Source organism: Pyxicephalus adspersus, chromosome 8, assembly GCF_032062135.1.
Source record: "Pyxicephalus adspersus chromosome 8, UCB_Pads_2.0, whole genome shotgun sequence".
Classification (NCBI taxonomy): Eukaryota; Metazoa; Chordata; class Amphibia; order Anura; family Pyxicephalidae; genus Pyxicephalus; species Pyxicephalus adspersus.
Window position 1 is genome coordinate 69,598,007 of NC_092865.1, and position 26,606 is coordinate 69,624,612.

The window sequence follows — 26,606 nt, forward strand, 5'->3', positions numbered from 1 at the left end:
GGGTCACTTGTGCATCTGCACATTATAAGATTATACACTTCTGCACACCGTTGCTTTTCCATATTCTTCCCTGGTATTTAGGACCCATGTCCTGGTTCTCCTTAGTTTAATAACCTATGCTTTGCCTTTATGTTGCATTTTCAAGAAATTTACATACAATGTGTATTAAAAAGAAACTAAGGATACTGCATCCAGACAGAAAAATGTAATGTATGCATTTAGCTATTATTGGATGCAATATACAAAACAAGTACTGCTGAAAAAAAAATAGATTTTTGTGCTATGAACATAATAAATTAACCCATATTTTATTAATTACATCACATAATAAGAAAGTATAACCAAAACAATTATAACCCCACTGCAAAAAGTTTGGAAGGTTTGTTACCTGTGCCGGATCTAGTTTACTGATGGCTTGTTAGAAAAAGTCCCAAACCCATAGTAATGGGAAATGTTTCCACTGGGGTCACAGAAAGTAATTGAACATATTTTTTTAGTAGGTTGTAGAGAGGTTAGAATCTCTTCCTGAATAATGTGAGCCCAAAAATTGTCTTCATTGCCTATCTGTGACAGGTTCTTGCCCTTCACTGCTATAATCTAATGTTTCTTGAGTAAAAACTCTAATAAAATTAGGGTAACAAACAAGAAAAGTGTAATGGTACTTGGCAATGAGCCGTTCAGGCAACCAGTACTGTTACATGGCACGGGCAAGTGCAATAACGGACCTGCATGCTTGTAATTTTTTTTATGTTTGGTTCTGTTTTAACTGGTGGCCTCACAGTAGTTTAGGAATTTTCTAACTCATTTTTTAGATAGGAATCATATATTGCAAGTATTATTTTTAATTAAAGTTAAGAAGTCCTGTGCATATTTTTTGCAGTGCTTTTATTAACCGTATGTTATAATTTTTCATTTACAAGGAGGGACTCATACTTCTGCACACTTTTTTTCTAGCTCATTTACTTTTTTAAAAAGAAATACAAAGCAAAACAAATCATTTTTACCCTGCAAGGTAATCTCCCATCACTGTGCCTATTACACAGGACATATATCTTCCATTACATTAATACATGGCACTGAGTCAATAATAAATATACAACAGATTGTGAATCAAATCACCATGTAGGATGGTTCCTAAGCGTATTGCTTATAGCTGATGTTTAATGGAGTTTTCACTGCAGAATTATTATATTGACATCGAGGAAAACAAGAATTTAAAGACAGATAGGAAGGAAGGAGTGTGTTTGAGTGTGTGGCTGAACAAAAAAAAATAAATATTAACTATTATCTATAAGTTGAAGAGATGTATTACATATGAATGAAAAAGAGACAGATATAAAGTGTGAACAAGAAAGAAAGATATTAAGTGACAGATATTAAGCAAAATAAACAAGATAAAGAGAGGAAAGAGATTAAACAAGAAAGATAGATAGGGGAGAGAAGTGCGATAAATAAATAAAATAAAAAAATAATAATAATAATAAAGGCTGCGTAAATATGTGCAATATTTGTCGTTGAAAACTAACAATCCACGACAGATCGTTCGATAATTGTTAACAAAAAAGTGCACAACGTGGAACTGATTAGGCGACGATCGTTTGTAATCTATTGAGTGTACGATCATTCAGTGATCGTGGATTGTTCTGTGATACACTTTCTCCTGTACATGTCACTTCCTGCATGGGTTGAACGATTGTATCTAGCGTGTGTACATTATTGGTGGATTATTTATAAACAATTGTATTGTTACAGCATGTACAGAATTGTGCAGAATACTATCATTCAAAATAATCGGGAATATTGGTGGATCCTTCATTTTCAAACGATAAGTATTGCCTAAGGCTAGGTACACACGTTCAATAATTGTCATTGGAAAGAATCTTTCGCAATCCTTTCCAACGACTAACGATGGAGTGGCACCCGGCTGTGCATTCTTCCCTTATCACTTCTATTGAGATCGTTCGTCGTCCATCGTCCATGGATCCGCAGGGACGGTTGTTTGGAGGATGAACACACACCAGATTATCATCTGTTATCGCCCCTGAGCTGATTATTGGACAAGAACCATTGCGCGTGTGTACTCAGCCTAAGAGAGAAGATGGATTAGGAAGGTGATTTTACTTTGGGCTTGGTTGTTGTTGGTGGGCTGGTCCAAGGATTTTAGAAACTGCTTGGATTTTCAGACATACATCTAGGGTTTACAGAGAATGGATAAAAAAGGAAACCAAGAACCTATTGTGGCAAAATTGAAGTAGATCATGGTTAACAACAGGCTTACCAGCACCCTTAATAACCCTAAATTAGACAAGTATGAGCAAATTTGGGACCCATGGGTGGAATATAACTCAAAGTGGATATTATCCCACCAATTAAAGGCATAATCCATATTAGAAATGTTTTAGCGTGAAAGTCTCTCTCCTCATGTGTATCCAAGTTCAGATCAGACAGTTGACGCAAACCCCGGATTAAACTAAGGCTATAGAGTTCAGAGGTGATCATACATGGGATAGAGGTTCTGGGACCTCTAAATGGGGGAAATGTGTATAATTTGATCTGTTGTCTTGTTTTACCCTGTATTGTTATAATTGCTTCAGATCAGCCATTAATGTTAAAATAAATAAAGTGGGGTCTAAGAGAACAGGAAAAAAGAGGAGACAGGATGATAAAATGAAGGGAAAAAAGGAATGGAAGCAAAATAGATAGAAGAAGATGAGGGAGAAGAAAAGAAAATGAAATATTTTATTATTAGAGCAATGTCAGTCCTTGGGAACTGAGTTTCCTCCCTGCTCCTGGGGGGATTTGAAGACATCTGTAATGCCCCTAGGAGCTGCCTGCCTATGATTGATGATGTTTCTGCCAATGAAATGAATAGCAGATGTATTGTAGGTGTGATGCAGCCGTTTTATCTCTTGAATTGAATGTGTTGGTCAATATGTGCCTTACATTTAAACACATGCACACAGTGGTATTAAAAAAAATGAAATCCCTTTGGCCATATCACATTCTTGTTTCTTGGCAGACTGGAGTTCTTTGTCATTTTCTTACCTACAATACATTGTATTCATTGACTATGCTGAATGGTTGTCTGCTCCAGCTCCATTACTGTACACATCCAGGTCCATGCTATGTGTTATGTGTAATTCCCAGGAAAAGAAGTTTTCTTTGTGAGTCTTTCTCTTTCCTATTGTGTAAAGAAGCTCCATGTCACTGTTGTCCAACAAGCGAATCAGGTCACCATCTGCATCTTTTATATTTAGAGCCACGTCAGTCCCAGGGAACTGTGTTCTGATGGAAAGCAGAATTAAATATATGATTACACCGACAAAAAAAGCTTTATGACCCCGTTCCAGACTTTTTGACCATTTCTAAGCAAACTGGCAGGACACATGGGCCACAAAGGATCAAACCAAGTCTCAAACTATTAACAAGTATCCTAGTTATGTAACAGTCATTTGTTTCAAAGTGTATATCCACTTGGCATGCCATTTTACCTGCATAAATCAGGAGTAAAAATGAAAACTGCATACCAAGGATATATAATAATTAAGGCAATGGCAATTATGAACATCTATGTGTCTTATCATGGTATTTTACATGTCCTAACAACTTTTTTTTATGCTACAACATTACATTTGATGAACACTAACATTATATTTGTTTCCACCTCTATTTTTTAATAAGTCTTTCATGGTTAGTTTTATTATTATAGTTAGAATTTTTATTAGCTTACAACAAACCTTATAATACAAGCATGGTTTAATATATTATTTGGGCCCCTATGGTACTAAGAGCTTTATTTTTAGAATGTAGAGAATCTTTTATGTCCATATTTAGTTTTTTTGGCAGTATTTGTTTCTCTGCCTTATACATAGAACCCCAAGTGTAAAATGTACCTGTAAAAAAAAAGTTAGATTAATACTTACCTTACCCTTGCATTCCACACTGAAGAAGGAGTGCAATGTTACACTTGATTATGCGTGGGTGGAAGACGGGGTAAAGTATATACTAACTTTACTATAATAAACACTCACTGGACACTTTATTAGGTACACCTGTTCAACTGCTTGTAATACAAATATCTAATCACCCAATCACATGGCAGCATCTCAATGGATTTAGACATGTAGACAATGTCAAAGTGACCTGTTGAAGATCAAACCGAGCATCAAAATGGATTAGGACGTTGATTTTACTTTGTACTTGGGCTTGGTTGTTAGCATGAGGTGGGCTGGTCCAAGTATTTCAGAAACGGCTGGGATTTTCACACACAACCATATCTAGGGTTTACAGAGAAAAGGACACCAGAAACCCATGGTGGCAAAATTGAACTAGATCATGGTAACAACAGGCTAATCAGCACCCTTAATAACAAATTAGACAAGTTTTATGAAATTTGGGACCCGTGGGTCGAATATAATTTAAATTAATATAATCCTACCAAAAAAGGCAAAATCTATATTAGAAATGTATTAGCATGAAAGTCTCTCTCCTCTTCCCCTATTCCCTCATGTGTATCCCAGTGCAGATCTATTTTTTCTAAGCTGCTAAAGACAGCTGACACAAACCCGAATTAAACTAAGGGTCTAGAAGTGATCGTACATAGGATAGGGGTTCTGGGTTCCCTATATGGGGGAAATGTAATGTATAATTTGATTTGTTGTCTTGTTTCACCTTGTATTGTTATCATTGTTTGTTTCAATGTCCAGATCGGACAATATTGTTAAAAAACGTCCTAAGTCATGTAAAATTTACTTGTCAAAATCCTAATAAAAAGATTGAAATACAAAAAAAAGGAAACTAGTGAGCAGCAATTCTCTGATGACCTAATGCCAGAGATCCAAGGAAAATGGACAGATTGGTTCAAGCTGATGGAAAGGTAACAATAACTCCAATAACCACTCATTGCAACTGAGGTATGCAGAAACGCATCTTTGAACGCACATTACATAGCTTAAAGCAGATGGGCTACAGCAGCAAGAGGCACCAATATGTACAGCTCCTGTCAGCACCTCAAGGCTACAATTCACACAGACTCACCAAAATTAAACAAAAGAAGACTGGAAAATGTTGCCTGGTGAGAATATTCTTGATTTAAGTTTTAACATTTAGATGGTAGGGTCAGAATTTGCCATAGCTGCTTCAGGCTGGTGGTCAAGTAACAATATTAGGGATATTTTCTTGGCACATATTGGAGCCCTTAGTACCATCTGTTTAAATGCCACAGCCTACCTTAGTATTGTTGCTAAACATGTCCATCCCTGTATGACTTCACTGTACCACTTCAAGAAGGATAACAATGCCATGCCATGAAGCTCAAATCATCATCAAACTGGTTTCTAACATTACTATGGTACTAGCAAAGTGCATCTATACAGTTGCTGGTAAGTGTATATATATATAATAAAATATATATAAAAATCAGTGTACTCCCCAGTCCCTTTTAGTTGGGTGCACTGCCCGGCACATTTCAGTAACTGGGTGGTTACTGATGAGTTCGGTCACAATACAGGGGCCACCACCCGCCTACAATTTCTTGCCACCCAGCTTAAAAAAAATCTGGGTTGAGGACTGTGTGTGTATATATATATATGTATATGTGTGTGTAGAGTTACTGACATTCAGCGAATTCATGTTCGTGTACATAAATAGGAGCAATAGCACAGGACTATAGATATTAAAGCGTACCTAAACACAGAATTTTCACTTTACATAAAAAGATAGACAACCATTTTATGTAACCCCCTAATTCTGGATGTTAGGGGTGTTTAAACTTTTTGCAAAGAGGGCCAGATTTAATAAGGTGAAATTGTGTGGGGCTGACCATTCAGCCTGACTTTCTTTGAACCATTAAATGCAAATGAACTATTTTATGAAGACAATATGCATCATGGCAAGCTGAGAGTTAATGCATAGCACAAATCCTTCTCTTTGGTGATAATTCAGACATACATTTTTCTTTAGGTTGATAGGTCCACTTTAATGGCAGGGCTGATGATCTATTCAGTATTTCTGAAAAAATTTCAAAACTCGTAGCAAGCCAAATTTTATTGAACCCAGTTGCTATTGATTCACTGCTTTGCTAAAAATACCAATGCAGCAAACCTCTGTCTTGTGCAGGAAGACCGGCTTTTAAAGCATTGACCTTTTTCAACTATGGGAAATGCCCCTTTCCAGTAATAATGTCTGCACTGAACCAAGCTACCAATTAAAGCCCACAGCCAATTGGATGGCGGCCAAGCTTTTCTTAAACACAATCAATGTAAAGGTCTCATTACTCTGAGTTTATTAAATAACTCTTCTGAATAATCTTAGGATGGATTTTACCTTATTAGCTCCAGCAGCTCATTGTAAGTGGGAAGTTTCTTCACATCTTCCTCTAAGGAGATATCTCTATGAAAGAGAGAAATGCATAAGTAATGTCTTTAGCATTGCTTGGATGTGGAAGGTCACAGTGCATCACCCCTTACTTTACTTACCTGATGTGACACCTGTCAAAGTCGTGAAAATAGCAACGCAGCCAGCTCACTGGAAACTTCTCTTCTGGTAGGTCTTTGATGATTCTCACAAAGGATTGTGGGAAAATACCCACTCGATCAGCCACACTTCCCTGGTAACCAGCAGAACGGAGTATGAATATATGTGTATATGTAATAACAATATATTAACTTCTGATATATAATTCATTTTTTACAAAGTTGTAGCTACAAGCTTTAATTAGCCATAAACAGACAGGAGGATTCCCAAAATGTATAGGTATGAAGCTATCTGATCATTGTTTGTAGTGTCAGGATCCTTACATTTTCATACTTAAAGCGTACCTAAACTCAGAACTTTTGGGTGCAAAAAGGCAAAAACCCTTTAAAAAAAAAAAAAAAGTGCAGCACTGCCCCCTAATTCTTAAATGAATGGAAGCACAGAATGCATGCGCAGTGAGATCCGCAAGTTTTTCCCCAATCTTCATCACCCGATCTCACGCCTGCGCAGTGTGAGATCGGGTGACGTAGGAAGAAGAACGCAGATAAAGAGAGGAGAAGATGGCGCCACCTGGCACTCCCTCTGAACCGGGCCAAAGACAGATACCGGGACGACGCGGGACCCGATGGAACAAACCTCCAGATGGATAGACTGACCTGCGGGTTTGAAAGGAAGTGTGATTTTAGTGTTATGGGTTTATTTCCACTTTAAAGAACTAAACAGCGTCGGGTGATGTAGGAAGAAGAACGCGGATAAAGTGAGGAGAAGATGGCGCCGCCTGGCAGTCCCTCTGCACCGGGCCGAAGACAGGTACCAGGACGACGCAGGACCCGATGGAGGAAACATCCTAATGGATAGACTGACCAGCGGGATTGAAAGGAAGTGTGATTTTATTGTTATGGGTTTACTTCCACTTTAAAGGACTTAAACAGCGTCGGGTGACGTAGGAAGAAGAACGCAGATAAAGTGAGGAGAAGATGGCGCCGCCTGGCACTCCCTCTGAACCGGGCCAAAGACAGATAGCGGGACGACGCGGGACCTGATGGAAGAAACCTCCTGATGGATAGACTGACCTGGGGGATTGGAAGGAAGTGTGATTTTATTGTTATGGGTTTACTTCAACTTTAAAGAACTAAACAGAGAGCATGTGGAAGTTTTCTGAGACAGGGGACATATTACCATGTCAGAGATTTTCCAACAGGTCCAACCAACAACCAGAAACCAACAATCACAATAGCATGTTGTCTGTTAAGGTTCTAATTTATCCAGGTCATTGTATTTTTAATTTTCGTTGGTCACATTCAACTAGACTTATTCTTGTAATGTTGAAAATGTTTTTCAAGCTGCTTTATTGGTTCCACTAGTGTAGGATTATAACTTATTGTAAATGTTGGGGTATTTCCCACACTGGTGAAATTTATATGACAACTTGGAAAGCTATAAAACAAAAAAACAGCCCAGTTTGTTTGTGATTAACTAATACTAGCTAAAAAAAACATGTTTTTGTAATGTAAATGTGGCCATTGGATTTATGGGTGGACCAGTTTCCATGACCAGACTAAAAGTAACTGTAATTTTGGCCCCATTTGAAAAGAGATTACTATTTATTCAAGGGACAAAACAATATCTGATTCCTTGAAACTAGTGCTGGTCTTGTGGGAGACGGAGTGTAGTGAAGAATGTTGTTAGGTACTTTACTCAGAACTGTTAGAGGAATGAACACAGATAAACTAATCCCATCTTGTACACAAATTTAATAACAGGGTGTCTACTGACATAGCATGGATGTGCATGGTTGAATAACCGACCCCTAAAGGGTACGAATTGAGAATTGAGTTTGAGAGTAATCAGATCAACCCAAGTATAGTCAATTGCAGCTAAAACTAGATATTCATCAAGACTGCAAGTATTGGTCACAGAGTAGACACTTACGGGAATAAAAAGCCTAGGAAAAATGCCCTCATTATGTTGACTTATAGTTAGGAAAGTGACGGAGTTGAAGCAATTATCATTTTTTGAAATGACGCATTATATATTTTTCAACTTCTTCTATAAAAAATATCTATTTAAACTAACTAAATCCATGACATTTAGTTTGCAGAGGATATTAGGCTTTCCTGAAGCCCAGAATGTTTGTCACAAAGAGAAGATATCTGCCAGTCACATTTATTTTTAACTTACTAGCTTCCCACTATGAAACCTAATAAAGCATGAAACTTTGGCAAAGACTTCTACCCGCTTTTGAAAATATATTCCAAAAAATACCAGAGATTCATTTTAATTAAAGCATTTCAATGTGTATGAACTAGTGTTGACCAAATGCAAAAAAATTCAGTTTAACTCACATTTTTATAATGGGCCACCCCATGATTTCAGTTTATTGAACCCAAGAACAGATAATTAAATCATCGATACTAATGTCTAACTATTGAATCAGCTATACCTATCCTTTCTTTATCATGTTAGCCATATGACTACTCTGCCCTAACCCCTTTGGGTTATCCAGTTACCATACTTTATTGGCTGCTGTGAAGCTGCTGGCCGTGGTCAATGTGTATGCAGCCCAAAATATGATGACCACAAAATGTGTTGTGTTCACCAAGAATTAAACTCTCAGCATTATTGTGTAAGATCTAAGGATTCTCAGAAAAATCTATAAACTGTAAATGAACATGGAATACCTGCTTTTTAGGAAAGGTAAAATACTGCATGTATATTAAAGTAACAGATTCACTTTAAATTCTCTAATTAAGATTTATTCATCCACCCATATATTGCATGACTCTTCTCACCTCCAGCCAATCTCTGTTAACCCGACTTAGAAGATATATGAGTTCTCCACTCTTAAAGTTCAGTTCTTGGGCAGCATTTCCTTCAAAGTCAAATAAAGCCTGCATGTGACAAACAGAAAGTAACATCCACACATCAGAAGGTACATCCGTAAGAAACCACAATGTAAGTATATGGGCACCAGCTACCAAAACAGTGGAAGTAAGGCTGGAAAAGTGGTGATCAGTACTCTATTCAAGTGAATGGAGTTTCTGATCATCAGTTCAGGTAATTCACAGGTAAATTTCAGGTAAAGTACCACTCTACTGTTAAAAGCAAGTAAACAATTTACAAATATAACCATGGACACATCTAGCAATGCATCAATAAGGTTTCCAAATGTGGACAACAAAATTAGCAGCAAAAATAAATCTTCCACTTCTGATAAGTAATATACTTCAAAAAAGACCTACCAAAATGTATAAGTGGATGGCTGTGAATTTGCTCATCCATGTCCTCCATTACTAAAATTTCTTCACTCCTAAAACCGAGAAGTCTCATGTATTCTATTTTTCTTTTCCATGATGAATGAGTCCCTCACTAGCACAACTGGCAAAATTGCACTTGCAGGAAACAATCGAATAGTGCAAGTGTGTGAGGATGTTTTCCTGCACATTGTCATCCTGTATAACTAAACTAATTTCAGTGACATCTGACCACCTGCAATATTGATAGGAATCCCAAAAAATATCTCGGAGAAGTCCAAGGGGTAAATGTATTTAAATCTTTATGAAGTGCCCTTTCTAAGCAGAAATTTAAATTAAAGTTAAGAAAACATAACTTTTTTCTATTCTACTAATCCAATATGTATCATATAATGTTGTTTTGTCAACCTGAAAGGGGAAGCAAATGTTCCAATTCACTTTATTACCAGTTTCCTTGAAGAACTGATTGATTCATGTGCTACCTTTTACTTTCTATATTACTGTCCCTATTGCTATTTTTTTCTAACAAGCATTTTGTAAGCAATAGAGATTTTAGAAAAAAAAAAAAAGTTACTACTAAGTTACTACCAATGCAACCAGACCTGTGATTGGCTGCTGTGGTCAGAGACTTTTTTAGTATATATGAGAAATGATACATCAGCCAATGCATGCTTACCTCTGCTCTGGGTCGCTCCATTTCTGAAATGTGTTGGGAGCTTTTCTTACTGTTAAGAAACATGTACAAACTCAGTGCACATTTCTACTTGTTTTTCAGCATCTAATAAACCTAACACATGGAAATACCTGGGACAAATTTTTCATAGCCCACCCTTTGTGAATAATTCTATTAGAGGCATATACGGCTTGATAGTGATCTCTATGACACAACTGAATTGCAGCACACTTGTAATGTAATACATTACAGTGCATTGCAGAGTTCTGCAATACATAATAACACAGCCTACAATATCATAGACCTGCTGCGGTGAGTTGGGCAACCACATACAAAGGAAGGCAACACATCACATTCAAGCCTTCAAATGAAACACATGATTTAATAAAGCTCTCCAAGGCTAGAGAAGATGTACACTTTCATCAGTCAAGCTGAGTGATCCAGCAAACCTGGAATAGATTTCTTCAAAGTCATTTGCTTTTTGCTAGCAAATGTTTTTATTTTGGACCAGGTCCACCAAACTTTTGCGGGATCACCCAACTTCACTGATGAAAATATATGCTCTCCAGCCTTGGAGAGCATTAATAAATCAGGGCCAATGTGTACGGTGGGCATTGGTTCAAAGGGCCATGAGAAGCACAGTAAAATGATTCTGGGCCTGGTATACTATAGTGTAAGTTGAGCTGATGGTAATTCTCAGGGGAACTGGAAAATGTTTCTTCCTATATACCTGTATGCGAACCAGGTGTTGGTTCACCTCACCTCACCTGCTTTTACACAAGACACTTTTACAAAAAAAAATAAAAAATAAAGTAAATAAATAAATAAAATCATCTGAGTTAAGGTTTTTAAGATTAGATTGAGTTTCTTGGGATTCTGCATCTGTGATTTGTTTGACAGCACTTGAATAATTCCATGGTTCGGTGTTTGAAAGAGTTAAAAGGCTTCAACATATCCTGGCACTGACTGCATTTTAAATATTAGTACATTTTAGTGTCTGCAGCACTGAAGAACGCATCAGTGAGTAATGACAACCTTGTCTTTTATTGAGATTACCTAAATTTAGGACAAATATTTAGGGTAAAAACCTGATCAGGGAGAGAGTTTGCCTTGTGAGCCCTATATTCTCCTTGTGGCTGCTTGAATGTTACCATTGGGGTCCTCCCTAAACTCTAAACTCCCTAAACTCCTACCATTCATGTCAACATGGGAGGGGGGATAAGGAATAACCCAACAAAGTTTCATATATTTACCATCCCCTATGTAGGTTTACAATACAGAATAACACAGATATAGCTGGGTTTTCTGTATTGCATATTCCTACCATTCATTTTATAGAAACAAATGATCTGGTTTCTAAGAACTTACAACGTATTGGTTGTTATGAGGTACTCTTTGGACAGTAGACATAGTCATAATAAAGACATAGGTATAATAAAGACTACAATTCATTGCATTTCCTTGTGTAATCACTGGAGGTTACCAATCAATATCTGTTGTAGTCACTTACACAACTACCATGTAAAAAATACAAATAGATGAAGGACCATTGCGCTTTGTTTCGGCATAACTAAATAAAAGATCAAATCTGTCTTATTATCAGAAACCTTACATTTTCCGGGTTGGAGGGCGTAATCTTCGCAAAGCACGTGGGATCCTTTCACTGTCAAAGGTTGTCTGGTAAAAAAATATCCTAAGATCTTCATCAAGTAGCAGCCAGGTTGGGGACTTCAACAAGGCCTGTAAAAACATTTTTTGCTGGATCAGCTTTTAGGTTTCGGCATGTCTAACACGTTGACCTGCATCAGACGCACAGCCCTATTTCTCATCAATAATATAATAGTTACATAGTAGGTTATGTTGAAAAAGACATCAAAAATTCCATCAAGTACAACCACTAGGGAAATAAACATATCCCAGATATAAAACCCTATAGACATAGTTGGTCCAGAGGAAGGCAAAAAAAACCCCGGGTACAATTTGCTTTAACAGGGGAAAAAATTTCTTCCTGACTCCATGAGGCAATCAGATGTTCTCTGGATCAACAGTCTCTGTTATCTTTACTTTAAACTCCTAATCCCCAGTTATATTCTGTGCTTCTAGAAATCATCCAGCTTTTTCTTAAAGCAATGTATAGTAGTTGCTGAAACTCCTTCCTGATGTAGCCGATTCCACATTCCACTGGCCAGCATTGTAAGAGGCATTCTTCCTACTGACCACCAGGCTGATCTACTGTGAGCTGTGGCTAATCATAACATGGGTTCCCAAAGGACTAAAAGTTATTTCAAGGGCTCTCCCATATTGAAAACACTCATTTGAAGAATAAAAGGTGCCTGCTCATAGAAAACAATATAAGATTACCTTTAAAATATCTACAATTTCATATTCATGCAATTATAAAACTTCAAAATATTTTACACCTAACTATATAATTAGGATTATAGCAACTAAACCAGAAACAATGTATATTATATTTTTTAAAAATGTCTCACTTTGGCAATACCAGAAGAGATTGGAGGGTTTATAGGATACCCCAAAATCTGCCGTTGTGTTGGTCACTTATGATTGTTTACTTCTCTAAGAGATCATGTTAAATAGTTCTTTTGTTCTTCTTTCTAAGAACAGCCATCACCATCTTTGTTCATGTATCATTCAGCGATAGCATTATTTTCCTGGATTGATATGTTCACCCAAAGATGACACATTTACAAAAAAGTCCATGCTGGAATTTTTATATTCTTGATCGCTTCTACGCAAGTCTAACAAAGCTCATCCTCTTACCCTGTCAATACTTTGTAATTTATGATTTAAATTACACTCATGCACATATGTTTTTCACCCCTATTATCCAAAACCAGTGACCCCCATGGAATGGAAGCCTGCTTTTCACTAAAGGAAGGAAATACTACTTTAGGAAGAACTTCCTACTGTGGACCCTAAGCTGATGCAATTATACTTTCAGACCAAGCCAAGTGACATGATCTAAGTATTACAGTTTATTGAAAAGTTTTAAAGGTTTTCTGAAAAAGAATAATGTTAATAAATACTGTAATTTACCTGGAATATATTATTGCAGATTTTTAATTATACTGAAAGATCCACCTACAGACAGTTCTGCTCAGTCCAGCCATTGAACATCTGGCGTTTTGTCAGATTTTCCCTAGTTTTTATCATACTGCACCTGTGACTTTGTTTTAGATGTGGTATTATTTCTGCAGTTGCAGGAGAGATTTTCTGAGCACTGCAAGTTTTGCAATTGTCAGTTTGTGTGATTGGAAGGACATTGTTTATCACAAGGACAAAGTTTGAGCAAAATCATTTAAAAAATGATTCAGAAAAGGAAAGCATTCTGAAAAGTGTGACAATACCAAATCATCAAATTAATAAAATATTAGAAATGTTGTATACATTTCACAAAATATTGTTTTCGATTAGCATTTGGATTTATTTGGCTTTAAAATCAACAAGCTAATCATCTGACTGCCTAAATCTTAGGAAGGTATGGTCTTCCCAGTCTCTATTCTCTACATAAATGCCTTATTTTAAATTGCTGTTTCTACTAATATTTTAATGACCGCCTCTTGGCATTTTGTTTGCAAATAAAAATTAAAATTGAAAAAAATATAAAAAAGACTATTTAAATAAAAGAGAAAATCGAGGTTTAGAGGATCAAGCACAACTGTGATTTTTCATTTTTTGTATTTGTCTCCATAAAGCAGTTAAAAAATGTGTTGCAGAAATGTTGTTAATGTTTCTAACTTAAAATGAATGTAAACTTTGAAATAAAAAGTTATTTCCTTCAATGTCCCCATCGTTGTGCAGTAGTAGAAACAGCCACTATTTAGTGCCTTCGTAATGTATAATTCGGCTGTATTCGTGGCGTTTCAACATAGGGAGCCCGAGCTCCTATTAGGTGGTCCACCATTGTTTCCTTGTATTCCCCTGTCCCCCTTTCAGCAATGGTTAGCTATTCACAGAATAGAAGAAGTTCCTTAGTTGGTCAACCACCAACCAAGAAGAAGGTGAATGGGAACCAATGCTCTCCTTGTTGGAACAACGGATGTGCAGTGGAACTACTGTATACTATTCATTGGCAGTAAACTCGATTTTGTCACGAATGCTCCATGCCAGGAACATCGGTGGGGGACATTGAAGCAAGTAACTTTTTATTGTAACACTTATCTTAGGGTTTTTAGATATTTATTTATTAAAGCTCTCCAAGGCTGTAGAGAATACACTTTCATCAGTAAAGCTGGGTGATCCAGCAAACCTGGAATGGATCTGGTCCAGGTTTAAAAACATTTGCTAGCGAACAGCAAATTACTTTGAAGAAATCCATTCCAGGTTTGCTGGATCACCCAGTTTCACTGGTGAAAGTGTATCCTCTCCAGCTTGGGAGAGCTTTAATAAATGATGCCAAATGTGTAAAATACAAAAATTTACTGAAGGGTATAATTTTATTGCAGAATAGATTTTGTATGCTTGGTCTCAGGATGAATTACCTCCTGTGCACATGTGTAGGAATTATGTCATACTGAGCTGGCCGACCAAAAAGAAGTCCAGGCAAAGACACTGACACTATATAAAAGCTGTATAAAAGCTTGCACACAATACATCTCTATAGAGGAGGTGAGTATATTTATTTCTGTTTTAAGTAGATTTAATGTGATACATTTTGGAAATGCCGGAATATTTTGACAATGTGATTCTCTTTTAGTAACCGGCTACAGAAGGTAAATAATAGAAGGCAAAGGGTTAGCGTACACAAGGGTTTGTGTTTTGCTTCTGACTGACATTGATGGATGTGGAATGCAGTGATTGAATTTTGAAATGGGTTTTATAGAGCAGTGAAGACTTTGCTGTTATCTCTGCAACCCTGTTACAATGAGAATCTGTGGTTAATGTGTGGAAAGCACATTTCAGATGCAAGGCATTTTATTCTGAAAGCCTGCCATACCTGACTACATTCCTAGTTTGTTTCTCATGTACATTACTCATAGGTTTAGATAAAAATGATTTATATGGCCATATATTGGTCCACAATTTTCCAGTCTACCTATTATTCCATGTAGATAAAATAGCAGTTAATCTTGCAGTTTTGCATATGTCACAAAATCTATTAAAACTCAGCAGAATTGTGGAATATTATAAAAGGGCCTTAATAAACTGGACACCAGCAACAAAACTGCAGAACGCATCTATGCTGTAAATGTTAAGTATACATAAGAGCTGTGATAATAGCATCATCCTCTATAATACAGCTGAAGAGAAGAGTTGGAGTTATTATTATTATTATTATAATTAATAATAATAATAGTAAACAGGATTTATATAGCGGCGCAGTTCTGTACATTAAATAGGGGTTGCAAATGACAGACAGTGACATTGGAGGAGGAGAGGACCCTGCCCCGAGGAGCTTACAATCTAGAAAGTGGGGTAGGTAAGAGTTAGCAGTAATCTGTACCAAGCAGCAGGCAGAAAAAGCAAATAAAATCCTGGGACATTCAGAAAGAAAAAAAAACACAAGTACATAAGGAAAGTATGGTGATACCCTGATAAATAAATTGGCGAATCATAAATTGAATATGGGATACTGTAAAAATGAACTATAAAATTGTACATGTGCAAAAAAAACATCTAAATAAACATTATAAAATATGTCACATTGGGATAGTATAGTATAAATATTCAGTTGGTAAAGATTGTTAAAACATCTAGGATAGAAGGAAAAGTACTACAATAAATAAAACAGCGTAACAGTTAACAGGTTAGTCAGGGGTCAGACACTAGTGGAGGGTGGATTGGGGATAGTTGGGGGGAGCATTAAGGATAATTGTAAGGAGCTTCCCATGTTACAAACAAACATTGGATTGTGCAGTACTAGTAAGTACTGAAAAACAAAATGATTTGGCAAACAATGATGGTAAAAGCAGCAATGGATTAAAGAGCCTGTTCACCAATGCTAGAAGTCTAGCAAACAAGATAGGGGATATGGAAGCCTAAATGGGTGTGGAGAATTATGACTTAGTTGGTATTGCTGAATCCCGGCTTTGTTATTCACATGACTGTGCTGTCAATATTCCTGGGTATACTCTCTTTCATAAAGACACAGCCAAACGAAAGGGTGGTGGTGTCTGTATGTGAGAAATGATCTAAAAGTGAATGTGAAAGAAGAAATTGCGGAGGGAACAAGCGATGAGGCATTATGGGTGGAGTTGAATGTGGGGTTGAATAACACACAATTATTTATTGAAGTCTGCTATAGGACCCCCAGTGCTAAGGAAGAAATAGAAAATCAACTACTAGAACAGATAGAAAAAGCAGCAAAAAGTGGAAATGTTTTAATCATGGGAGATTTAAACTACCCGGACATTGACTGGAGTAATAACACTACAAGAACAGCAAAAGGGAGGAAATCTGTGAATTTAATACAAGATAATTTTATGGTACAGTTTATAGAAGCCCCAACTAGAAATGATACTCTGTTGGACCTAGTTCTTTCTAACAATGCAGAGCTTATAACAAATGTGCAAATAAAAAAGGACCTGGGTAGCAGTGACCATAATATGATTTCATTTAATGTAAGCTGTAAACACGAAGCAAAAACAGGAAAGATAAAAACATTTAATTTTAGGAGAGCAAATTGTCCAATATTAAGGGCGGCTCTCTGTGACTTGGACTGGGAGACAATATTGTCCTCAAAGAACACAGAACAGAAATGGGAATGTTTCAAGTCTGTTCTACAAAAGCAAACTGAAAAATATATTCCAATGGGTAATACATTTAGGAGGCTAAAATAAAACCTATGTGGCTCACAGCTGATGGTAAAAAAGCCAAAGTTACAACAAAAGGGGATTCCAAAAATATAAAAACGAAAGATCTCCTTCATCGTTTGAAACCTATAAAGAATATAACAAAAGATGTAAAAATGAGATAAAAAGATAGCAAACCCCCATTTTTTTTAAATATATTAACAGCAAAAATATCAGATCTGTGCATGTGGGCCCCTTAAGGGATGTCTCTGGGTTGGTAGCTGGGAATAAAGAAAAGGCGGATTTACTAAATAATTTTTTTTAGCTCTGTGTACACAAAGGAAAATGGCAGCGCTCAAGTCCAAATTCATAATAGCAATGTCACTGCCTTAAATGACTCACAATGGCTCAAAATCGATATGATTGAGAAACAGTTGGGTAAAATTTAATTTGACAAAGCACCAATGGATTACATCCACGTGTCCTAAAAGAGTTGAGCTCGGTTATTTCAAAGCCATTATTTCTAATTTTTAGAGACTCTTTAGTCACTGGTATGGTACCGATGGATTGGCGTAAGGCCAAAGTGGTTCCTATCTTCAAAAAGGGAGCAAAATCATTACCAGGTAACTACAAACCAGTTAGTTTAACGTCCATTGTTGGAAAGGTCCTAGAGCGTTTGATAAAGAACCACATAGAGGAGTTTCTGCTAGAAAATAATATTATAAGTGATAGTCAACAGGGCTTCAAGAAAGACCAAAGTTGTCAAACAAATTTACTCTCTTGTTATGAGGAAGTAAGTCAACAGGTGGACAGTGGAGTAGCAGTTGATATAGTGTACTTTGCTGACTTTGCTAAAGCATTTGACACTGTACCCCACAGATGGTAATATGCAAGTTGGCATCATTAAGTTTAGAAAAGTCAATCAGTAAATGGATAGAGAACTGGCTTTAAGATCACATCCAGAGAGGTGTAATAATTGATTCATACTCTGAATGGTCTATGATTATTAGTGGTGTACCCAAGGGTTCAGTGTTGGGACCTTTACTGTTTAACATCTTTAAAAATGATATAGAGTTTGGGATTAAAAGTACCATTTCTGTGTTTACAGATGACACCAAACCATGTAATGGAATTAGGTCCATATAGGTCTATAATCTACCTGGATGTACTGTTTGATTGGGCAGCCAAGTGGCAAATGGCATTTAATATAGATAAATGTAGTTATGCACTTGGGAGCTAACAACATGCATGCTTCATACTGTCTAGAGGAAATCAGAAATGGAAAGGATCTGGGGGTTCTGGTAGATCATATACCTAATAACAGCATGCAATGCCAAGCTGCAATATCTAAAGCTAGTAAAGTACTTTCTTGTAATAAAAGAGGAATAGTCTGCAGAGATGGAGACATAATCCTGCCCCTGTACAAAGCATTGGTCAGACCACATCTGGAATATGCAGTCCAGTTTTGTTTTTTTTTGCCTTCCTCTGGACCAACTATGTCTTATAGGGTTTTATATCTAATTTATTTAGTAAATTTAATTTATTATTTTGACATGATTTTGTGTTTAAAACTTTATTAGACTCATACAGGTTAAAGTCCAGCCATCGAAAAATCCAGCCATATATAATACGGTTCCTCCAGTTTTTCGGCATGAATTTTAGAGCCCATTTTCAATACAGGGATTGTAGTACACTGTTTAGCCATGTATGTTTTGATGGCGCAGTTCTCCAGAAACAGATGTTAAGTCTTGCTTGCTACACTAAATACACTAAGTCCCTGCTGCCTCCTCCCTGAAACTCTGCCAGATGTCAGCGTGTGCTGCGACCTGCGAGAGGAAGGCTGGCCTGTGTGTGGAGGTGAGTATACCCTTCAAAAATCCTGAATTTTTGAAAATCCAGCACTCCTCAGGTCCGGAGGTTGCCGGATTTTTCAATGTCTACCTGTACTATTATATTATACTGTAAAATAAATTTTCATGAAAGGCAATGTAGCGCTTTTAGACATCCATCCATTATAAATCCAGACAGAAATAAATCACCCAGGAGGTTAATGTACAGTGCTGCGTAATATGTTTAATAATAAATATAATACGTGGAAGAAAGCCTTTTGGGAAAAATTAGGTGTAAATGAAATTATAAACGGGTTGTGTGGCAGCCATACCTTCATGTATGTGCTGAGTAGAGGAATGCGGCCCTCAGCAATATCCTTCTTGTTTCCAACATAAATCTTTGCTGAAACACAAGGACACAGATAGATGTTAGGGACAGCAGAAGTAACTGATCATCACACTGTCAAATACAAGTTAAATTGGACTGCAGAGGACTTCACATCCCTTGACAATAAAAACTAGAGGTACAGACTGTGCCAATTACAGAGGAGCCACAAGTGAGACAGAAATATGTAGACAATTCTCTAGAGAAAGTAAAATTCCATTTTTAGATCACTAACACTAGAGTCACATACCTGGCAGAGGGGGCAGGGAGCATATGTATGGTGCTACTCCTTTCTCTGGCCCATAGTTCTCCTCTAGTTTAGTGTGCAGAGTGAGGAATTGGCTGTATCTTCTGTATATAATATACTTACTGCCTCCTTTTGTTTTAACTTCAATTACAAATGCCTGCAGAAAGAAATCAACCCATTATGTTAAGAAGTTACCCCCAGTTACACAACATGCTAGTTTTTTGCACACCCACCATTAGACTTCCCAAGAAGGTCACACATTCAAATGTTTTGTTGAACCACCTTTAGCTTTGATTACAGAATGCATTCGCTGCGGTACTAGTTTAGTAAACTTATGCAAAGTCCTAACATTTAGGGTTTGGACTAAGTCGTCACCCTTGAAGTCCAAGTCAAGTCCCAAGTCACCAAGAATTTTTCCAAGTTGAGCCCCAAGTCAAGTCACTTCATTTATCAAGTTATTAGGTCGTACTTAGTGAAGCTTCTGTAACACTGCCTTCCTCCCCACATTCCTTGCATTCTAAGTCCACTAAATTCGGCTTTTTCTGCTGACAGAATATAACTGGGGATTAAGGATTTAAAGTAAAAATAACAGAGACAGTTGATCTAGGGGAACATCCGATTGCCTCATGGAATCAGGAAGGAATTTTTTTTACCCTGTTGAAGCAAATTGTACCGGGGTTTTTTGCCTTCCTCTGGAGCAACTATATCCATTGGGTTTTATATCTGGGATATGTTTATTTCTCTAGTACTTATGTCTTTTTTCATCTGACGCACTGTAACTCCAAATCGGAACTTTGCTCCCAGAGACTTGGGAACCTTTTTTGGCCAGGCAGTGTATGTTTTGTAGGCACACTTTTCCTACCTAAGCAAAATTAAAAAAACTTAGTGTGTTAAGGAGAAATAAGGTAATTGACAGACGGGTACTTTGCTGCTTTCACAGTCAGATACCATTTTACATGATATAAGTACAAACTGAGCCTACATAGTATACTGAGAATCCACTTCTCTCCTCAACATCAGCAATGTGGGCAGATACTGGATAACACTAGAGTCACATACCTGGCAGAGGGGGCAGGGAGCATATGTATGGTGCTACTCCTTTCTCTGGCCCATAGTTCTCCTCTAGTTTAGTGTGCAGAGTGAGGAATTGGCTGTATCTTCTGTATATAATATACTTACTGCCTCCTTTTGTTTTAACTTCAATTACAAATGCCTGCAGAAAGAAATCAACCCATTATGTTAAGAAGTTACCCCCAGTTACACAACATGCTAGTTTTTTGCACACCCACCATTAGACTTCCCAAGAAGGTCACACATTCAAATGTTTTGTTGAACCACCTTTAGCTTTGATTACAGAATGCATTCGCTGCGGTACTAGTTTAGTAAACTTATGCAAAGTCCTAACATTTAGGGTTTGGACTAAGTCGTCACCCTTGAAGTCCAAGTCAAGTCCCAAGTCACCAAGAATTTTTCCAAGTTGAGCCCCAAGTCAAGTCACTTCATTTATCAAGTTATTAGGTCGTACTTAGTGAAGCTTCTGTAACACTGCCTTCCTCCCCACATTCCTTGCATTCTAAGTCCACTAAATTCGGCTTTTTCTGCTGACAGAATATAACTGGGGATTAAGGATTTAAAGTAAAAATAACAGAGACAGTTGATCTAGGGGAACATCCGATTGCCTCATGGAATCAGGAAGGAATTCTTTTCCCCTGTTGAAGCAAATTGTACCGGGGTTTTTTGCCTTCCTCTGGAGCAACTATATCCATTGGGTTTTATATCTGGGATATGTTTATTTCTCTAGTACTTATGTCTTTTTTCATCTGACGCACTGTAACTCCAAATCGGAACTTTGCTCCCAGAGACTTGGGAACCTTTTTTGGCCAGGCAGTGTATGTTTTGTAGGCACACTTTTCCTACCTAAGCAAAATTAAAAAAACTTAGTGTGTTAAGGAGAAATAAGGTAATTGACAGACGGGTACTTTGCTGCTTTCACAGTCAGATACCATTTTACATGATATAAGTACAAACTGAGCCTACATAGTATACTGAGAATCCACTTCTCTCCTCAACATCAGCAATGTGGGCAGATACTGGAACATCTTCTGGCAATTGTTCAAAATCACTAGATGGGAAAAGAAAAATACAAAGATCAGATTGTGCTAAGGACATCTAATACATAACTTATTTTTTTATTTTAACAAATTTGTTTTCAATGGACCAATGTATTTTTTTAACTATCTGAGTAACTAAGTTAATTGTATCTTAGATGTTTTTTTTTGAAGAGGAACTCTACTAAGCATTAATTGCATCTTTTTAGGTCACATACCATAATCCAAGGGGATTTCGGAAAAAACAACACATCCCTTAAGGTAAAGTATTGTCAGTAAAACAGACAAAAACTACAAACTTCAAGTCTCAATTTAACCATTTATAATCCATCTTGTACTAGTGTGACATCTTGTACTTCATGGTAAGCATGGTGGCTCAGAGGTAGCACTCTGGCCTTTGCAGCCTAGGTCTCAGGTTCGAATTATGGCCAGGACACTATCTGCATGGAGTTTGCAGGTTCTCCCTGTGTTTGTGTAGGTTTCCTCCAAGTACTTGGGTTTCCTCCCACATTCCAAAAAAACATGCATTTAGGTTATTTGGCTTTCCCCCCAACGTTAACCTTGGACTGTATTAAAGACATATGACTAATATAGGGACATTTGATTGTAAGCTCCTTTGAGGAACAGCTAGTGACATGACTATGGACTTTGTGCAGCAGTAATTTGTTGGTGCTACATAAATACTGTGTAATAGTAGTTAATTAAATAATTTACTACTAAAAATAATAAAGTAAATTCTGATAATTTCATGTAGATGACAATGCTGAACTGTGTGTGTGGGAACTGAACTCAGATGAACTCTCATAGCAGAATCTCCATTGAGAGTTCATCCGAGTTCGCCTGTAGTCACAGCTGATTGGAGACACCCGCGTGCCTCCAATCAGCTGTGACCGCCGGTTCCCACAGTCACTGGGCTGTACTTATCATTGATAAGTACAGCCCAGTGACCATGGGAACTAAACTCAGATGAACTGCAGGTTCCCACAGTCACTGGTCTGTACTTATCAATGAACTTCAATGGCATTTGCAAAAATCTGTTCGCCGAAATTTTGCAGACCCATCTGATGTTCGGGAAAATTTTCGTGAGACCGTCAGAGGCATTCTTGTTCATCCCTAATTTTGACCTAAAGATGGTAATTCTCAGTTACAAATGAATTCAAGGCACCATTTCTACAATGCTTTTAGAGCACTAAGAGGGTACACTTAAAAGACCACTTTTAGGCTACATAAAAAGAAAAAACCTAACTGATAAATAGTAGACAACCAGCTACTTGCCCCTCTATAACTATTTAAACGCCTGAAGTAAAATTTAAAATGAAGAAAATAACATTGATATTTATTTGGGCAATACATTTTTCACTTATTGCCTATATTATCCTACCTTTTCGTTCAGTAAACATTTTGCATATGACTATATAGGTTGATAAATAAACAGACACTGATATTTTAGTATTTCTGGCTTACCTCTCATCCCTGAGCTGACGAGGTAGGGACATTATCAATAACTTTCAGTTTTTGCTAAAACGTATCAAACCTGTAAAAAAACAACCCAGTTATAAGAATGATATCTGAAATAGTACAGCATATGGTTTCCACATAAATTGTGTTATTGCACCCAACTTTCAATGGTCTTTTAAATATTTTCATTGACTTTATTTTTCAAACGATAAAGTATTTATGTTTGGAGGTGCTTATCTGTCCGGCAATCCTGTGCACCATCACAGTATAAAGCACAGTTTATTCTGTCCAGTGATGTAATTTGCAGCAGCCAGGAGAACTATGATAGCAGCAGCTCCTGCTTCCATTTAGCCGTGCAGCCTGATGTATTTTTGGCATCCCCAGCACCACTCGGTGAGGCTGTGCACAGCTGAAGGGGATTTTAGAGGCAAATAGCTCCTGACTCAGTCCTGCGCTGTCATTGGCTGCTGGGACTTTATAGTCTCTCTGCTCCCAGTGACCAGTGCCTGTTGTAGTGTTAAACTGGGCTAATCTGTGCTGGTCTTATTGTTGCTGACCTTGCCTGTTTCTGACCCTGTGAGTTTATGCTGCTTGGACCGACCTTTTGCCTGTGACCCCACTTCTGCTTGTGTTTTGCCCTTGCCTACCTCGTAAGGTGGGCAGATTATCTGTTATGACCTCTGGCTCTATATTCTGGACTTGTCTTTGTTGGAATCTTGGTACTGCTATCTGTGGGCTCCTGGTCCTATGCCAGCTCTTCACCAGACACCATTCCTTGCGTAGTAAGTCCTGGGGGCAACCGAGTGCTGGGAGACCTAACCAGGGCTTACTAAAGGGGAAGACTGCGGCCTAGATTGGGGGACTGGTGTCTGGTGAGGACTGGTGCTGACCAGGGCCTTCCAATATAAATGTTTAACGTTTAGCTTTATGGAAGTGTACATTGTCAGAACTGAAAGTGTTGCCTTGCAATATTCTTCTACACACAACACACTTCCTGTTAAGTAATCCCACTGGAAGATGCATTAGACTTCCTGTTGGTTAATCCCACAGTGGTAAAGGTTTTAACATTTGTAAGATTTTTATTGATAGGTATGTCCATGCATAGGGGATTTCTCCTTACTGCCTATATAAAAGGAACTTTAAGACAAGCAACTTTCCCTAAAGATAAGATCACATTGTGCATAAGCCTATGGAATAGTGAATAATGACTTATAAATCTAGAGCTCCATTACATTAGATGAAATCCAATATTGTTTGCTATGCTGTTGAACCCAGGTATACTCCATGGTTCACTAAAATAGGTCTGTTCCTATACTAGGCATACTAAAATATCTACATATTTAGATACATATTTGCATATTCCGACATATCTTGAACATGCAGTAAAAACAAGCCCTTATTAACCTTCATCAAAATCTTAGCTTAGTTATATTAGGTAAGGGATGGTTTGTTGTAAAGCTTTTTTATCACCTGGTATAGAACTCAGTACTGAAATAACAAGAATAATCAAGGTAATAGTCTATTAAAAGGTAAAAAATCAAAACCACCTTTGTTGCAATATTTACTTTTTAATCCAAAGGTTTACCCCACAGTACTTTATCTGATGCTAGATATACTAAGCCTTATGGCCTGCATCATGCAACCCACTTCATGTGAGACGAGGTGATCCCAGACCTACTTTAACCAGTTACCAGGCAGTGAATGACAAGTTCATCTCTTGGTGGCCCTGATTAATTAAAGCTCTCCAAGGCTGGAAAGGATACGCTTTCATTAGTGAAGCTGGGTGATCCAGCAAACCTGGAATAGATCTGGTCCAGGATTCAACACATTTGTATAGCAATTGAGTTTGAATAAATCCATTCCAGCCTTGGAGAGCTTTAATAAATCAGGCCTTGTTGCTCTACTTTCCCTTCTTATCAGCATGCTTCATGTCTCCACATAAACTGACTACCTGTGCTGCCCTTTCCTTGAACACTCCATCTCTGCTATACAGAGACTGCAAGAGGGTGCTACCAGGTTCTGTTTTTAGAAGATACACAAAATACCTGTTAAAGTGTACCTAAACTCAGAAATTTCACAACCCTTTTATGCAGAGTAAAAATCCTACCTATGTCACGCATCTCGGAAGGCTCTTGGTTGCTCCTTCTGCGCATGCCCGAGCATCTCAGGCATGTGCAAATGGAGCCCTTTTGTCAAAAGAAAAAAAATGCCAATCTCACGCATGCGCAATGATATCAGCAAAGTTTTTTTCGCACCTACATCACCCAATCTATCGCCTGGGTCAGGGGATGTAGGAAGAAGCCCGAAGATGGCCATGCCCAAGGAGGGATACCGGGACAACGCGAGACATGATAGAAGAGACTTCTGGATGGATCGGACTGCCCTGCGGGATTGAAGGTAAGTGTATTTCTGTTGTTTTGGGTACTTTTGAGTTTAGTTCTTTAACCTTGCCCTCATAACATCAAAGCACAAGCAATGTTATTTACGATCTGTAAACTACTTACATTTTTTTCAGGTGACAAAATATGTGAAAAAAGCATAAAATAAGAAAACTAACTCATTATATGATAAAGAGGGTAGCAAAAGTTGGACTCTGAAAATGTGTAATCACTTTTCACAATTTGTAATCACTATTCCTACACAGGCTTGCCAAGATGTTACATGAGTTTAGTAGGTCGGAACACAATCTACAGCAAACAAACCAGTCAGCATTCTTCTTCTTTTAACCCCACACCTAACAACACAGCATATACAATAAATCACATATATCTAATAAACCATAGCAAACAATCTAAACAAATATTCATAGCTTTACCCTTAAACATTCTGCACTGACAAAACTGCACAAAACTGGGAGACGCCATTGTGACTCTTACCTGCTCCACTCACTAGCTTCTTCTCTTAACACAACACAGAGTTTGAGTTTTATGCTGCCTCATTCAGAAGAGGAAGTAAACCGTGAAATATAAATCATGAAGAGTTTATGAAGTGAAAAAGGAAGTGAAGACAGATTTTAACCTCCCTGGACAAACAGTTATTTGTCTATACATGTTAAAAACCCCAAGCCACCAACCAAGTTATGCAAGGCATTGCTACGAAAGATACAGTTGATTTCCAATAATGAACTATAGCCTTTCATATGAAGAACTAAAATGTCATAACATTTTTTTTTAAAGTAGTAGAAGTCAGAAGCCTCATTAGGATAAGCATTGGCCGATGTCAGAGATGACAATTAAAATTAGATGTGGTCTCATGTAATTTCATCAAACAATCCTGGATACAGTCTAGTAGCCAGTCACTGTAGTAAGAGATGGTAAGATATGGGTACTTCTTTATACTGACATGTACCAGAATAATAAGAAATTGAAACAAAGCATTTCATTAAAAAGGTTAAGCTTAGATAAAACTGCATGTTTAAATAACCAG

At 37.4% G+C, this 26,606-nt stretch overlaps 1 protein-coding gene across 1 annotated transcript; it reads right to left on the reverse strand.

Annotated features, from left to right (window-relative positions):
* Positions 1-289: 289 nt before the first annotated feature.
* NCF4 (neutrophil cytosolic factor 4) lies at positions 290-26,176 on the reverse strand. Its single transcript, XM_072421074.1, has 11 exons — positions 26,057-26,176; positions 23,187-23,256; positions 21,652-21,736; positions 20,674-20,827; positions 19,315-19,385; positions 12,014-12,141; positions 10,405-10,453; positions 9,267-9,365; positions 6,477-6,607; positions 6,325-6,390; positions 290-3,285 (listed from the first exon to the last, which is right to left on the reverse strand). Exons 2-11 carry the CDS (start codon positions 23,216-23,218, stop codon positions 3,069-3,071), a joined length of 1,032 nt encoding a protein of 343 aa, XP_072277175.1. The 5' UTR covers positions 23,219-23,256; positions 26,057-26,176; the 3' UTR covers positions 290-3,068.
* Positions 26,177-26,606: the final 430 nt, after the last annotated feature.